This window comes from Loxodonta africana, chromosome 10, assembly GCF_030014295.1.
Source record: "Loxodonta africana isolate mLoxAfr1 chromosome 10, mLoxAfr1.hap2, whole genome shotgun sequence".
Classification (NCBI taxonomy): Eukaryota; Metazoa; Chordata; class Mammalia; order Proboscidea; family Elephantidae; genus Loxodonta; species Loxodonta africana.
This window is the reverse complement of record NC_087351.1, coordinates 12166608-12183600: the sequence shown is the minus strand read 5'-3', so window position 1 is coordinate 12183600 and position 16993 is coordinate 12166608. Positions and strand designations below refer to the sequence as shown.

The following is a 16993-nucleotide window of genomic DNA, read 5'->3' as shown; positions in this document are numbered from 1 at the left end:
GCGCACTTCCGGGACTCGGCGCCGACCCCTTCCGCTCTTCCCCTCCGCTGTTCCCGCAGCAGTGGTTTCGGCGGGGTAGATTCCGGACGAACTGCCCGTCCCAGCGGCCTGTGCACGCGTCGAGGCGGGAGAACTCGCCTCCGTGGTCCCCTGGAGGGGCGCTGGAGGACAGGGTGACGTGGCTAGGGAGTGGAGGTCCGCCGTGGGAATGATCCACGAGCTGCTCTTGGCTCTGAGCGGGTACCCGGGGTCCATCTTCACCTGGAACAAGCAGACCGGCCTCCAGGTACTGCGCGCGGGAACGGCGGAGCGACCGCGGGACTAGAGCCGGAGCCAGGGGGTGGGGTCTGAGGGAGCCGAGGGGGCAGGGCGTGCAGGGCCCGCGGTGTTGTAGGGGGTGTGTCCTAGGACAGACAACCGGAGCTTGGTGCCCGAGGGGCCTGAGGGAGGAACACCCTGAGAGAGCTGGGCCGAGGCAGGGAAACTGACAGCAGACCCGGAACGTCCCCGCCTTGGGGGGGACGGAGCTGCTCCATAGGGTTTTCAAGGCTGTGACCTTTTTGAAGCAGGTTGCCAGGCCTGTCTTCGGATGCTTCTGAGTTGTTCGAGCCAAGGAGCTGGGCAACTCCGATGTAGAAGCTAAAGAGGCTCCGTCTCTCATTTTCACATTTGCACTGTGTTTCAAACTGAATTTTGAAGACTCACAGCGCTTGACTCAATAAGTGCCGAGCAAATTTTGTTGAATGAAGAAATGAATGAGAGGGTGGAGAACTTAGAAGCGGGCCTTCAAGTAACCGGGGCTGTAGGAGGAGGAAGTGCTGAGGAGTAGACGTTGTTTGGAGGCATTATCTCGTTTGGAGCCCTGGTGGTTAACAGCTTGGCCGCGAAGCAAAAGGTTGGTAGTACCAGTCCACCATCCACTCCTTGCAAACCCTGTGGGGCAGTTCTGCTCTGTCCTATAGGGTCACTATGAGTCAACAGCAATGGTTTATTTGTTTAATCTCGTTTAACCTTTGCAGTCACTTTATCTCCATTTAACAGATTAATTTAGACTCAGAATGCTAAGTAACTCCTGGGGTTACATAGATAATAGTTGTTTTTGTTCGTTGCTGAGTTGATTCCTACTCATGGTGATTCCATGTGTGCAGAGTATAGCTGCTCTATAGGATTTTCAAGGCTGTGACCTTTCAGAATCAGGTAGCCAGGCCTGTCTTCCAAGGGTGCCTCTGGGTGGGCTTGAACCGCCGTCTTGGCTAATAGTTGAGCGATAAACTATTTGTGCCACACAGGGGTTCCTAGTTAATAATTTTTCTCCTGTGCTGTCAAGTCAGTTCCAACTCATAGTGACCCTGTGTGACAGAGTAGAACTGCCCCATAGGGTTTGCTAGGCTGTAATCTTTACAGGAGCAGATCACCAGGTGGGCTGGAACTGCTGCTGACCTTTGGGTTTGCAGCAAGCTCCTAATCATTGTGCCATCAGGGCTCTTTAGCTAATAATTAAAACCACACCCACTGCCATCGAGTCAATTCTGACTCCGTAAAGATGCCCCACGGGGTTTTCAACACTGTATGGTAATCTTTTCCACCATGCTTTTGTCAGTTTGTCGTACTGTGCTAGCTTGCATGTTGCTGTGATGCTGGAAGCTATGCCACCGGTATTTCAGATAGCAGCGGGGTTACCCATGGTGGACAGGTTTCAGCGGAGCTTCCAGACTAAGAATAGACTACGAAGAAGGACCTGGTGGTCTACTTCTGAAAAAATTGTCCAGTGAAAACCTTATGAATAACAGAACATTGTCTGATAATAGTGCTGGAAGATGAGCCCCTCAAGTTGGAAGGTACTCAAAATACTACTGGGGAAGACTGCATCCTTAAAGTAGAGTTGACCTCAATGACGTGGGTTGAGTCAAGCTTTCAGGACCTTCGTTTGCTGATGTGACATGACTCAAAATGAAAAGAAAAAGCCGCAAACATCCATTAATAATAGGAACATGGAATGTATGAAATATGAATCTAGGAAAATTGAAAGTTTAAAAAATGAGATGGAATGCATGAAGATCAATATCCTAGGCATTAGTAAGCTGAAATGGACAGGGTGTTAGTCGTCTTGAATCAGACAGTTATATGGTCTACTATGCCACGAATGACAAATTGAAGAGGAATGGCGTTGCATTCATCGTCAGAAAGAACGTTTCAAGATCTATCCTGAAGTACAGCGCTGTCAGTGATAGGAAAATTCCATACACCTACAAGGCAGACCAGTTAATACGACTGTTATTCAAATTTACACACCAACCACTAATGCTAAAGATGGAGAAATTGAAGATTTTTACCAACTTCTGCAGACTGAAATTGATCAAACATGCAATCAAGATGCATTCATAATTACTGGTGATTGGAATGTGGAAGTTGGAAACAAAGAAGGATTGGTAGTTGGAAAATATGGCCTTGGTGAGACGCCAGAGATCGCATGATAGAATTTTGCAAGACCAACAACTTCTTCGTTGCAAATAGCTTTTTTCAACAACATAAACGGCAGCTATGCACTGTGAACCCCACCAGATGGAAAACACAGGAATCAAATTGACCACATCTGTGGAAAAAGACAATGGAAAAGCTCAATACCATCAGAACAAGGCCAGCCAACTGCAGAACAGACCACTAATTGCTCGTACATAAGTTCAAGTTGAAGCTGAGGAAAATTAAAACAAGACCATGAGAACCAACGTATGACCCACCCGAATTTAGAAACCATCTCAAGAATCGATTTGATGCATTGAACACTGATGGCTGAACACCAGACAAGTTATGGGATGAAGAAAGTAAAAGGTCATGAAAAAGATGGGAAAGAAAACACCCAAATGGATGTCAAAAGAGACACTGAAATTTGCTTTTAAATGTAGAGCAGCTGAAGCAAATTGGAAGAAATGATGAAGTAAAAGAGCTGAAAAGAAGATTTCAAAGGGCAGCTCAAGAAGACAAAGTTAAATATTATAATGAAATGGGTAAAGACCTGGAGTTAGAAACCCAAAAGGGAAGAACACGCTTGGCATTTCTTAAGCAGCAAAAACTGATAAAAAAAAATTCAAGCCTTGAGTTGAAATTTTGAAGGATTCAACGGGGGAAACATTGAATGATGCAGAAAACATCGAAAGAAGATGGAAAGAATAGACAGTCCCTGTACTAAAAAGAATTGGTTAACATTCACCCATTTCCGGAGGTAGCATATGATCAAGAACCAATGGTATTGAGGGAAGAAGTCCAAGCTGCACTGAAGGAATTGGCGAATAGCAAGGGTCCAGGAATTGATGGCATACCAATTGAGATGTTTCAGGAAACAAATGCAGCGCCAGAGGCACTTACTTGTTTAGGCGAACAAATTTGGAAGACATCTACCTGAAAGGTGATCCAACAGGATGCCCAAATTATTCAACAATATCATTAATATCACACCAAATTTTGCTGATGATAATTCAGAAGTAGTTGCAGCCATACATTGACAGGGAACTGCCAGAAATTCAAGCAGGATTCAGAAGAGGATGTGGAAATGAGGTATATCATTGTTGATGTCAGGTGGATCATGGCTGAAAGCAGAGAATACCAGAAAGATGTTTACCTGTGTTTTATTGACTGTGCGGATCATAACAGATTATAGATAACATTGTGAAGAATAGGAACTCCAGAACACTTAATCGTGCTCATGAGGAACCTGTGAACAGACCAAGAGGCAGTCATCTGAACAGAACAAGGGGCTACTGTGTGGTTTAATGTCAGGAAAGGTGTGTGTCAGGGTTGTATCCTGTCACCGTATTTATTCAATCTGTATGCTCAGCAAATAATCTGAGAAGCTGGACTGTATGAAGAAGAATATGGCATCAGGTTTGGAGGAAGACTTATTAACAACCTGGGATATTCAGATGACACAACCTTGCTTGCTGCAAGTGAAGAGGACTTAAAGCACTTACTGATTAAGATCAAAGACCACAGCCTTCAGCATGGGTTACACCTCAACATAAAGAAAACAAAAATCCTCACAACTGGACGAATAAGCCACATCATGATAAATGGAGAAAATATTGAAGTTGTTAAGGATTTCATTTTACTTAGATCCACAATCAATGCCCATGGAAGCAGTAGTCAGGAAATCAAATGACACATTGCATTGGGCAAATGTGCTGCAAAAGACCTCTTTAAAGTGTTGAAAAGTAAAGATGTCACTTTGCGGGCTGAGGTACACCTCACCCAAGCCATAGTATTTTCAGTCATATGCATGCAAAAGCTGGACAATGAATAAGGATTGAGGAAGAATTGATGCCTTTGAATTACGGTGTTGGTGAAGGATATTGACTATACCATGGACTGCCAGAAGAACAAGCAAAGCTGTCTTGGCAGAAATACAGTCAGAGTGCTCTTTGGAATTGAAGATGGTGAGACTCTTTGGACGTATAATCAGAAGGGACCAGTCCCTGAAGAAGGACATCATGCTTGGTAGAGAGGAAGACCCTAAGTGAGATGGATTGACACGGTGGCTGTAACAGTGGGCTCAAACATAGCAAAGATTGTGAGGATGGCGCAGGTTCAGGCAGTGTTTCCTTCTGTTGTCCGTAGAGTCGCTATGAGTCGGAACCTACTGGACAGCGAGTAACAACCACAACAACAGATGGGAATCCGCAGAAGCAGACTACCGCAGCTTTCTCCCGCAGAGTGGCTGACGCGTTCCAACTGCTGACCTTTGGGTTAGCAGCCAAGAACTTTAACCACTGCACCACCAGGGCTCCTTTAGCTAATAACGAGCAGAGTCTCTTTTTGAACCCAGGTCTGTCTGACTCTAGTGTCTGAACCACTCTCACCTGCTTCTGCTTGCAGTAATGTTATCTAGCGCTGTCAATACCCTGGTAACTCAGGGATTGTTGGCCCCAGTTTACCAGTGAGCAAACTGAAGCTTGGAGAACTTCGTGCTGGCTAGTCCTGGTAGTGGCAAACAGGATTTGAATCTAGATTTCCTAATTACAAAGGTATGTCCCTTCTTATGAGAATTGGCAGTATAGGCTGTGGCGGAGAAGAAAAATTACATTCTTAGTCTGTAAAGCTTATAAATCAGATTCTTTTTGTTATTTATGTATGTATGGGAATTTAAGTGGATTTTCTTAAAAAAAATAAAGTGTAAAAATCTGTAAGGTGGTATTTGAATTTTTTGTGTGTAAGTCTGAAGACTGAGTTGATATTTCAGGTTTCCCCAGGTTTCCCCTATGGACCTGAGCACAGTACCAGATATATGTGAAGAGATTTTTCACCATATGTTTGCTGAGGGCTTGGCTGAAGTATAGAGAGATGACAGTACAGGAAAGGTGGCTTTAGGGTCAGAGGAGAGCCACAGTAATTCATCCTTCCTCTTCCTTTCTTTATTATGAAAAAGTCTTAACTAGATGTTTTCGTCGTTTTCATCGTTAACGCCTCAGCTTTAAAGCCACCTCTCAGAAAAACTTTCTCTGACCACCTCTTTAAGTTAGGTAGTCTCCTCTTATGCCATCATTCTCTATCACAGCAAACTGTTTATTTCCATTATAGCACTCATCACAATTCATAATTATTTACTTATTGTTGTTACCTGTGTATAGTTTTTTCCCCCAAATAGATTGCCCACAAGGGCGGAGACCACAGCAGTCTCCTTCATCTGTGTACCCGGAGTACCTAGCCCAGCTTCTGCCGTATTTGTGGAAGAAAAGGAGACCACAAAGAGCGAATATTGCATACTTTCTGCAGAACAGTGCTTTTCACATTCGGCTGAAGGAGAAAAATTATCATGGATGCCCCGTGTTGGTGCAAGTTATTGCAGACTCAGGAAGAGGAAAATCCTTCTTTGCCTGTTTCTTAGCACATGTACTGTCATGTAAAGATGGCATGGACAAAGTGCAGTCTTGACCGCATGGACATGTAATACGCCAGGCCCCTTAGGAGCAGTAGCCATGTCTGACTGTTCACTGTTTTACCTCATCTGTCAGCACAGTGCCTGGACCTACTAGGTGTTCAGTACAGTTGGGGGGTGGAATAAATTCTCCCTCAATTTTTTTCTATGTCGACCACTGTGAAACCTTTATATAGCCTAGTAGGCTATCATTTGGCCATCATTTAAATTAAAAACACAGATGAAAATAAGGACACTAAATTTATAAGGTACTTTTTCCTAGAGTATTCATAGTATGCATATGTTAATTTTAGATTTCATTGAAATGAAAACAGAATTTAAAATCTCACAGAGACTTTGTTGCATACCTTTATATTTCATCCCTGGAAGATTGTAGAGAAACAGGTAACCATGGCTGCCTCTGGGGAGGGAGACTTTTTTTTTTTTTATCATACATAAACTCATTTAGTTTATTGCAAGGTAGTTATGGCAAAGCATGCAAGTAAGATCTTACAACATTCATTTAGAACTGGAGAATCAGAATCAACAATTACAATTGCAATGTTAGTTCAGTGATTAGAGTCCAAATCTTTACACTTTAAACAAGAGGTTGAAGGCTTTTTACCTTTTAACAAGAGGTTCCAGGAGGAAGGCTTAACCATGCCTCCACTGGAACTCAATGGAGGTTCCTTGTAGCTAAGGTCTGAGGTTGGTAGCGGTGGCCAGGGTCTCAGCAGGCTCTCGGTCTTCAGAGAGAGGAGGCCAGAGAAAAACCTGTTTGCCTTCTCTCATTGCATGAGCAGAAATGAAGGTTTTCTATGTGAAATTCTCACCTTGGCCTCATACAATAAGGGCCAGTGTGATGAGACTTTTTTTTTAACGTACACAGTTTTGTATTGCTTGAATCTTTTTTTTTACCTTGCCTAATGTATTTAAATAAACTTATTAGGTAGGGAATGGGGAACAGCACCTTTGCAGTAGTTTGGGAATACCTTTGTTACCCAGAACTTACCAGCCTTAAAAGGGCACCTTGAGAAGGAAAAAATGAACAGCGTGAGGCATCTGAAGCTCTGCAAAGAACAGAGAGCAGTGAATGGCGGCAGCCAGTGTTAACACTCTTCTCTTCCTCCAGGTGTCGCAGGACTTCCCATTTCTCCATCCCAGTGAAACCAGCATCCTGAATCGACTCTGCCGGCTGGGCACAGACTACATTCGCTTCACTGAGTTCATTGAACAGTATACGGGCCATGTGCAGCAGCAGGTCGGTTCCTGTTCTCATGACAGGGTGTGCCTCTCTGTGTTCTTCAGATCCTCTCAGGGTCCAAGGGTTCCTGTGGTATCATGGGTGCGCTAAGCTTTCAGAGAACCCATTGGTAATTCATAGAAGATAAGTCTCAAGAAGTTAGGAATTTCTCATTACTGGAAGTATTCAAGTGAAGGCTAGGTGACTGTACCTCTAACAAGGAAGAAATATACATGGTGACCAATTTCAGCAAGTTGGTGTAAGAAAATATGTTGGCTTGAGTATTGTTGTTGGTAGTTGCTGTCAAGTTGGCTCCAGCTCATTGTGACTTTCTGTACAACAGAGGGAGACACTGCCCTTTCCTGTGCCGCCCACAGTCGTTGATACCCTTGAGCCCGTTGTTGCAGCTCTGGTGCTGCTCCATCTCGTTGAGGGTTTCCCGTTTTTTTGTTGAAAAAAGGACATGATGTCCTTTTCTTGTGATTGGCCTGGCCTGCGTATTAGGAGACCTGAATTAAATCAGTTTGAGCCGGAGCAGAGTTCTAATTCCAGAGGTGAAAACATGAAGCATTATTCCTTCAAACTGCTTTGCCACTCTGCTTCTAACTATCTGTGCCACCCTGAGACAAGCAACTAAAATCTTTGGGTTTCATTTTTCTTATTTGTAAATAAAAGAGTTAAACTAGAGAGGGTGCTTAGCACATAGTAAGCATTTAATAAATGTTCTCTAGTGATATGAAATCACTGGGAGTCAGGATAGAGTAGGGGCAAGGGTTTGTGTCCCGCCCCATCACTTACTGGCCATATACCAACAGGCAGGTCGCCCAGTGTCCCTGAGGCTCGGTTTTTTTATCTGTAGCTTGGGTAGTGTATAGTGCCCATCTCATAGGGCTGCGAGAATTAAACGAGATGATTCATGTGCTGAACACAGTGCCTGATACATAGTAAGTGCTCGCAATTTTTAAAGAAATTCTAAAGTTCTTTATTTTTAAGTTTGTAATTTTGCCAGTGATAAGGAAAAGGCTAAAAGGCTTTCACATTGTGTGACCGTGATTCAATCGTGAAGCCTATTTCATTGTTGAAAGAATGATTCTGGGTGAGGAGGAAAGAGGGGGACTTCTAAAATGAAAAAGAAGAATGCTGTTTCAGACAGCGCAGCCAGTGCCTTCTGGCCCCCGCTGTGGAAACCGATAGCAGACTTTGGGAGTGGGAGAGTAATGTCTCGGTTTCCATCTCTGATACCGGGTTACTGCATGGCTTAAAGTCAGGAAGGGTGTGCCTCGGGGTTGTACCCTTTCACCATGCTGATTCAGCCTGTATGCTGAGCAGATAACCCAAGAAGCTTGACTATATGAAGAAGAACTCGGCCTCAGGGCTGGAGGAAGACTCATTAACAACCTGCGTTATACAGATGACACAACCTTGCTTGCTGAAAGTGAAGAGGACCTGAAGCACTTACTAATGAAGATCAAAGACCACAGCCTTCAGCATGGGTTACACCTCAACATAAAGAAAACAAAAACCCTCACAACTGGACCAATACGCAACATCATGATAAATGGAAAAAACATCGACGTTGTCAAGGATTTCATTTTATTTGGAACCGTAATCCACACCCATGAAAGCAGCAGTCAGGAAATCAAATGACACATTGCATTGGGCAAATCTGCTGCAAAAGACCTCTTTAACGTTTAAAAAGCAAAGATGTAACTTTGAGGACTAAGGTGCACCTGACCCAAGCCATGGTGTTTTCAGTCACCTCATATGCACGTAAAAGCTGGTCAATGAATAAGGAAGCCCAAAGAAGAATTGATGCCTTTGAATTATGGTGTTGGTGAAGAATATTGAATATAACATGTATTGCCAATAGAATGAACAAATCTGCCTTGGAAGAAGTACAGCCAGAATGCTCCTTAGATGCGAGGATGGTGAGACGTTGTCTCAAGTACTTTGGATGTGTTGTCAGGAGGGACCAGTCCCTGGTGAAGAACATCATGCATGGTAAAGCAGAGGGTCAGCAAAAAAGAGGAAGACCCTCAAAGAAATGGATTGGCACAGGGCTGCAATAATGTGCTCAAGCATAGCAACTATTGTGAGGATGGCGCAGGACAGCGCAGTGTTTTGGTCTGTTGCACGTAGGGTTGCTGGGAGTTGGAAGCGACTTGACAGTACCTAACGACAACAACTGGGATTCTGATGCTCTCCAGCTGATTTTATTGCGGAGAAAATACTTAAGCTATATATGAATTTGGAAAGCCTGGTGGCGTAGTGGTTAAGTGCTATGGCTGCTAACCAAAGGGTCGGCAGTTCAAATCCGCCAGGTGCTCCTTGGCAACTCCATGGGGCAGTTCTACTCTGTCTTATAGGGTCCCTATAGGGTCGCTATGAGTCGGAATCGACTCGACGGCACTGGGTTTGGTTTTTTTGGTATATATGAATTTAAACTCTAATCAATGCCAATTTGCTATGAAATCATATTAACAAGGGCACGCTTGATTATCAAAGTTGGCACTAGTATATATCATAATATAGACGAAAAGTTCTCTAATTGTTTTTTGTGTAGAACACTGAAAGGAAAAATTTTCCTGTATTTGTGTATGTGAATTTTATATAATGTGTTGAATTCCTACTTTACCACATTCTACAGATATGAGTAGTACCTCTTTTTTTTTTGGAAAAGTCAAAAACAGTAGTTTTCTCTTTCAATTTGGGATAAATGACATTTAGTTCTCTGGGATGACTCAAGATCAAAACAAATTGGGCTGGTGGTAAGCCAGTCCAGTCTGTATTTTACCCTCTGTCCATGCTGTTCTTATTACAGCTGTGAGCATTTATTTTCAGGAGCTACTAGTGTCCTTTATAGCATCCTCCTGCTACACTGTGCCTTGTAACCACTGAGCCCTAGCTTCCGACCACATTTACCACTGAATTCCGCTAGTGTATCACCACCACCGGAGCCTGACCACCCTATCTGTACGTAACCACAGAGGCTCGTCAGTGTAGCCTCTCCTCAACTGTTATTCGCAGTTTCCCAAATAAAACTACACAAGAAGCTCCTGTAAAAATTGCAGGTTTCCTGAAAGACAAGCCGTATTTGTAAATAACCTGTTTATGACAGTCTCACAGCTCCCCATGTTGGCTGTCAGATTCACGTTCTTGATGAATTCCCATCCAGACAGAGGAAAGGACATAAGGAGCATTGAGGTCATTGGTGTATTCACTGAGCATTGCTCAGCACCCTCTGGCCAAAGAACTGTGCTATAAGCTGAGATACAAAGATGAATAAAGGGTGGTCCCTGCCTCCGTGGATCTCTTGGTATAGTGAAGGGGATGTATAAACAGAAGCACAATTCAAACATTAAGCAGAGATGCCATGAAAGCAAAAAGGGGGAATGACTAATTCCCTAGGGAGGATTAGGAAGGGCTTTGGCAGAGAAGATGCTTGAGGATGCTTAAGGTCCTCAGGAAGAACAGACATCTGCCCCGCAGCTGAGGTGGGCAGTAAGGAGCAGAACGCATGTCTAAAGATATAGGAGTGCGAGATAGAAGCAAAGCACAGTGGGCGAACTGTGGGTAGTTTGGAAATGAGGCTATGAAGTTGGAAGCAGTGAAAGGTAATTTTGGAGAGATAGGTGAGGCCTAGAATACAGAAGTCATTGCATGCCATGTACAGGAGTTTGAATATTATTCTGAGACAGTGGGAAGCTACTCAAGGGTTTAAGCTGGGGGTTGTTGTTGTTAGGTGCCGTCAAGTCGGTTCCAACCCCCGTGCACAACAGAACGAAACGCTCCTGGTCCTGAGCCATCCTTACAATCGTTTTTATGCTTGAGCTCATTGTTGCAGCCACTGTGTCAGTCCACTTTGTTGAGGGTCTTACTGTTTTCTGCTGACCCTGTATTCTGCGAACCATGATGTCCTTCTCCAGGGACAACATGTCCCTGACAACATGTCCAAAGTATGTAAGATGCAGTCTCGCCATCCTTGCTTCTAAGGAGCATTCTGGTTATACTTCTAACACAGATTTGTTCGTTTTTTTGTCAGTCCATAGTATATTCAATATTCTTTGTGAAAACCACAATTCAAAGGCGTCAGTTCTTCTTCGATCTTCGTTATTCATTGTCCAGCTTTCACATGCACATGAGGTGATTGAAAACACCATGGCTTGGGTCAGGCGCACCTTAGTCTTCAAGGTGACATCTTTGCTCTTCAACACTTTCAAGAGGTCCTTTGCTGCAGATTTGCCCAATGCAATGTGTCATTTGATTTCTTGACCGCTGCTTCCATGGCTGTTGATCGTGGATCCATATAAAATGAAATCCTTGACAGCTTCAATCTTTTCTCTGTTTGTCATGATGTCACTCATTGGTCAAGTTGTGAGGATTTTTGTTTTCTTTATGTTGAGGCGCAATCCATACTGAAGGCTGTGGTCTTTGATCTTCATTAGTAAGTGCTTCAAGTCCTCTTCACTTTCAGCAAGCAAAGTTGTGTCATCTGCATAACGCAGGTCGCTAATGAGTCTTCCTCTAATCCTGATGCCCTGTTGTTCTTCATATAGTCCAGTTTCTTGGATTATTTGCTCGGCATACAGATTGAATAGGTATGGTGAAAGAATACAACCCTGGCGCACACCTTTTCTGACTTTAAACCAATCAGTAGCCCCTTGTTCTGTCTGAACAACTGCCTCTTGATCTATGTAAAGATTCCTCATGAGCACAATTAAGTATTCTGGAATTCCCATTCTTCCCAGTATTATCCATAATTTGTTATGATCCACACAGTCGAATGCCTTTGCACAGTCAATTAAACACAGGTAAACACCCTTCTGGTATTCTGTGCTTTCAGCCAGGATCCATCTGACATCAGCAATGATATCCCTGGTTCCATGTCCTCTTCTGAAACCGGCCTGAATTTCTGGCAGTTCATTGTCGATATACTGCTGCAGCTGTTTTTGAATGATCTTCAGCAAATTTTGCGTGTGTGTGAGATATTTATGATACTGTTCTATAATTTTCACATTCAGGTGGATCACCTTTCTTGGGAATAGGCATAAATATGGATCTCTTCCAGTCATTTGACCAGGAAGCTGTCTTCCATATTTCTTTGCACAGCCAAGTGAGCACCTCCAGCGCTGCATCTGTTTGTTGAAACACCTCAGTTGATCTATCCTGAAGTACAACGCTGTCAGTGATAGGATAATATCCATATGCCTACAAGGAAGACCTGTTAATACCACTATTATTCAAATTTATGCACCAACCACTAGGGCCAAAGATGAAGAAATAGGAGATTTTTATCAGCTGCTGCAGTCTGAAATTGATCGAACATGCAATCAGGATGCATTGATAATTACTGGCAATTGGAATGTGAAAGTTGGAAACAAAGAAGAAGGATCAGTAGTTGGAAAATATGGCCTTGGTGATAGAAGCAATGCCGGAGATTGAATGATAGAATTTTGCAAGACCGATGACTTCTTCATTGCAAATACCTTCTCTCACCAACATAAACAGTGACTACACATGGACCTCGCCAGATGGAACACACAGAAATCAAATTGACTACTTCTGTGGGAAGAGACGATGGAAAAGCTCAATATCATCAGTCAGAACAAGGCCAGGGGCCAACTATGGAACAGACCATCAATTGCTCATATGCAAGTTCAAGCTGAAACTGAAGAAAATCAGAGCAAGTCCACAAGAGCCAAAATATGACCTTGAGTACATCCCACCTGAATTTAGAGACCATCTGAAGAATAGATTTGATACATTGAATACCAGTGACCGAAGACCAGACGAGTTGTGGAATGATACCAAGGACATCACATATGAAGAAAGCAAGAGATCATTGAAAAGACAGGAAAGAAAGAAAAGACCAGGATGGATGTCTGAGGAGAGTCTGAAACTTGCTCTCAAGTGTTGAGCAGCTAAAGCAAAAGGAAGAATTGATGAAGTAAAAGAACTGAACAGAAGATTTCAAAGGGCGTCTTGAGAAGGCAAAGTAAAGTATTATAATGACATGTGCAAAGAGCTGGAGATGGAAAACCAAAAGGGAAGAACACGCTCGGCGTTTCTCCAGCTGAAAGAACTGAAGAAAAAATTCAAGCCTCGAGTTGCAATGGCGAAGGATTCCATGGGGGAAAATATTAAAAGACGCAGGAAGCATCAAAAGAAGATGGAAGGAATACATGGAGTCATTATACCAAAAAGAATTAGTCGATGTTCAACCATTTCAAGAGGTAGCATATGATCAGGAACCGACGGCACTGAAGGAAGAAGTCCAAGCTGCTCTGAAGGCATTGGTGAAAAACAAGGCTCCAGGAATTGATGGAATATCAATAAGCTGGGGGTGGTATGGTCAACACTGACCTGTAGAAAAATCTCTCCACTAGCAGTATAGAGTAAACAAAAAGACTCATTGCCATTGAGTCATCTCTGACTAATAGCAACCCTATAGGACAGAGTAGAACTGCCCCATAGGGTTTCCAAGGAGTGCCTGGTGGCTTTGAACTGCCAACCTTTGGTTAGCAGCCATAGTAGCACTCAACTACTACACCACCAGGGTTTCCACAGCATAGAGTATTACTTGGTTATTTGTAACATTTGGGCCTGCTTAGAATATTAAAGTATTATCATATTTTAAAAGGTCAGAGCTCAAAATCTCTGTCTTCAGTCAGTTTTCCTGCCAGTGAAGCACTACATTTTATGGAGTTATTTAAGTTACAACAGTACCACTAACAAAAGATAACATCCTTTTCAGGTTGCAGGGCCTGATAAGAAGCTAACTTCTGTCTGTCTCATTTCAGGATCACCACTCATCTCAGCAGGGCCAAGGTGGCTTACATGGAATCTACCTAAGGGCCTTCTGCACGGGGCTGGATTCAGTTTTGCAGCCTTATCGCCAAGCACTGCTTGATTTAGAACAAGAGGTGAGAAAGAGGAAATGTAGAAAACAGCACCTTAGGGACAGCAAACTAGGGAATGTGCTTGAATCTGAAACACCCTTTGGTAGCTGCTTTTCTCCAGGCCAGGTTGTTAAGAGTGAGCTATTTCCTGCGGGCTGGAGGGCGCAGTTTTCTCTGTGATTGCCCAAGCCATGACCAAAGTAGCTTACAAATCCTGGCAGAGGCTCCTGAGTGAGTTCATATAAAAGAGTTGGTGGCTTTGGTTTGTTATCACCTGAAAATCAGAATTAATACTCTTCTACACATTATCAGTTCTCTGAAGCCTAGAACTAACACGAAGCCCATTCTCAAAGTCTCTCCTGGTTTTCATAGATGAATTCAATTGAAGGAATTCGAAGGCGCCCTAACCTTGATATTTTTGTTGCAGTTTCTGGCTGATCCGCATCTCTCCATAGCACATGTCAACTACTCCTTAGATCAGGTACGCTGCCTGGATAGCAGAGCGCTGATGTCTTTAGGATAGTCTAACTTCTGATGCCATTTTTGAGAACTGTTTTCATGCTGGATTCAGAGCCCGACGTTTTATTTTGTGCATTTACTGTGCTTTAATACATCAGAACTGTTTGAAGAGGTCCAAGTTTGGTTAAAACTTAATGTCTGATGTTAATGCTGTCTATATTGGCATCAGTACTAACAATTATGCCAGCCTTAGAAATAGAAAGTAACTTCCTGTCTGTAACCAACCCCTTCATCAGTCAGAGTTGCCTTAGGACATTGGGACCTTATCTTGGCTCTTCTGTGGCATTGCCATCTTTATCTTAAACTGGACTATTTAGAAAGGGAAGCATTTGCTGAGTTGACTTGCACATAATTGCACGCCATCCTGATTATTTTCTCCTTTGCAGTTCCAGCTCCTCTTTCCCTCTGTGATGGTTGTAGTGGAGCAAATTAAAAGTCAGAAGGTGAGAACTTCCCTTTTTCCTTTTGCTCTGATAAGTGCCAAGAAGATATTAATAATTTTACCTTATGTTCTTTCTGGAAGACCCTAGTTTTAGTTTTTGTTTAGTCATTCATTCAGCAATATAAGCTGTAGATCATGCTCAGTATCAGGGATGCCAAGATAAGTAAGATATAACCCTGTCCTTAAGCACCACCTGGCCCACTGAGGCTGGGGGAATGTTAAGAGATGTACCGCAGAGCGCTGCTGCGGTAAGATGAAAATGCCGTGCGTGCCTGGAGGTGAGAGCAGTTTGTTCTAAGGGTTTAGAATTGTTGAGTATGGATCTTGAGGAGACACAGAAATTCATCCTCAGAAAGAGAGAAGATAGTAGGTTCGTGGCGAGGGTGCTGGGAGCTTTCTAAGAATTATAAGGTACCTGGGTGAAACCTAGATGCCATTTTATTAGTTAAATATGCCTATCCTTGTCACACGTTTTTATCACAGCATTGAAAAGTGAAGTCCTCAGTGGCAGGAGAGTGTGTGTTTTTTCTGGGCAGGGTCAGTAACTGAGGAATGCTTTGAGATTTCACATCAGAAGAAGAATCTAGTGTCTTATTGAATTGGTCCATAAAACCCCATTCTTAATAATGGACAATGGGGTTAAACATGTTTAGTTCAAGTCTCCGAGTGTTGAAGCTTTTATATTTGTGCCTTAGCTTATTACGAGTATTCACCTTGATGAATATCCAGCCTTGCTGAGTACTTACTTTGTACCAGGGCTTTGAGCTGGTTCATTCCAGTTTGAACCCTGCTGAGAATTTGCGTTTCTAACAAGTTCTCTGCTGAGACTTTGCATTTCCGCCCCAGATTTATGGAATTAGAAAATCTACATTTTAACGAGATCCTCAGGTGATTCTTACTTACAATTTCCTGGAAGCTTGTTAGAAACATTCTTAGCAGGGGTTGGAACAGAGCAAACTGGTGCAGAGCCCTGCATTGTCCTAGGCACTGTGCTAAGTGCTTTACATACATTATCACATTCAATTAAATAGGCTAAGGAGTGTGCTCCGATACAGACACATGGTAGTGAATGGTAGAGCTGGTCTATAAACCCAGGTCTAGCTGACTTAAAAGACTGTGCTCTTAATCGCTGTATTAAACTATCTCCCAAAACGAGAGGGCCTTCTAGAGAAGTGGAGTCAGTGGAGACGGCATCAGGCTTCCATGCCTGGTTGCACATCTCACTTGATGTTTCGTTTCCGTTGCTTGGAGGTCCAACTCGAGATGATGCTGGTTTCTCCAGTGCAGTGGTTCTCAGACTTCAGTGTGCAGCACAATCACCTGGAAAACCAAAAAAAAAAAAACCAAACCCAGTGTCGTGGAGTCGAGACTCAATAGCGACCCTCTAGGACAGAGTAGAACTGCCCCACAGAGTTTCCAAGGAGCGCCTGGTGGATTCAAACTGCCAACCTTTTAGTTAGCAGCCGTAGCTCTTAACCGCTGTGCCACGACCTGGAGAGCTTGTTAAATACACAGAAAGTTGTCTCCCCTCTTCTGAGTTTCTGATTCGGTTTCTGATTCAGTAGGTCCATGGTGGGACCTGAAAAGTTGTGTTCCTAACAAGTTCCTGGGTAATGATGATTCTTTGAGAACCACTGCACATAAGTATTATGAGAAGGTTTACCCTGTCTTTGCTGGACTGTGCTCTCTTGGTTGAATAGAGCATGTGAGTTTGTTGTGCATGAACCATTAAAATGGAATCAAGTTTGACAAAGCTGTATTTTCTTCAGATTCATGGTTGTCAGATCCTGGAAACAGTCTACAAATATAGCTGTGGGGGGTTGCCTCCTGTTCGCAGTGCATTAGAAAAGTAAGTTATGGCTTCATCGAGGATTTGGGGTGGGGCTGCATGGTCAAGTGACTTGATTCCTCCATGCTTTATTTTCAGGTCATCTTGAGTTTCCCTCTAGGGAAAGTTATGACCAGGATAGAAAAACCCCATGAGC

The 16993-nt window shown here is 43.3% G+C and overlaps 1 protein-coding gene across 5 annotated transcripts in view; it reads left to right on the top strand.

The window, feature by feature from the left end:
* Positions 1 to 7: 7 nt before the first annotated feature.
* TUBGCP4 (tubulin gamma complex component 4) overlaps positions 8 to 16993 on the top strand; it is a 38199-nt gene continuing 21213 nt past the window's right edge. The window contains exons 1-6 of one of the 5 annotated variants that reach the window (XM_064292063.1): positions 8 to 286; positions 7038 to 7166; positions 13949 to 14071; positions 14475 to 14528; positions 14953 to 15009; positions 16778 to 16857. In XM_064292063.1, the coding sequence (XP_064148133.1) occupies positions 209 to 286; positions 7038 to 7166; positions 13949 to 14071; positions 14475 to 14528; positions 14953 to 15009; positions 16778 to 16857 (521 nt within the window). In that variant the 5' untranslated portion in view covers positions 8 to 208. The remainder of the gene's footprint in view (positions 287 to 7037; positions 7167 to 13948; positions 14072 to 14474; positions 14529 to 14952; positions 15010 to 16777; positions 16858 to 16993) is intronic. The other 4 variants (XM_010598392.3, XM_023558756.2, XM_010598390.3 and 1 more) reach the window with 4 other exon arrangements.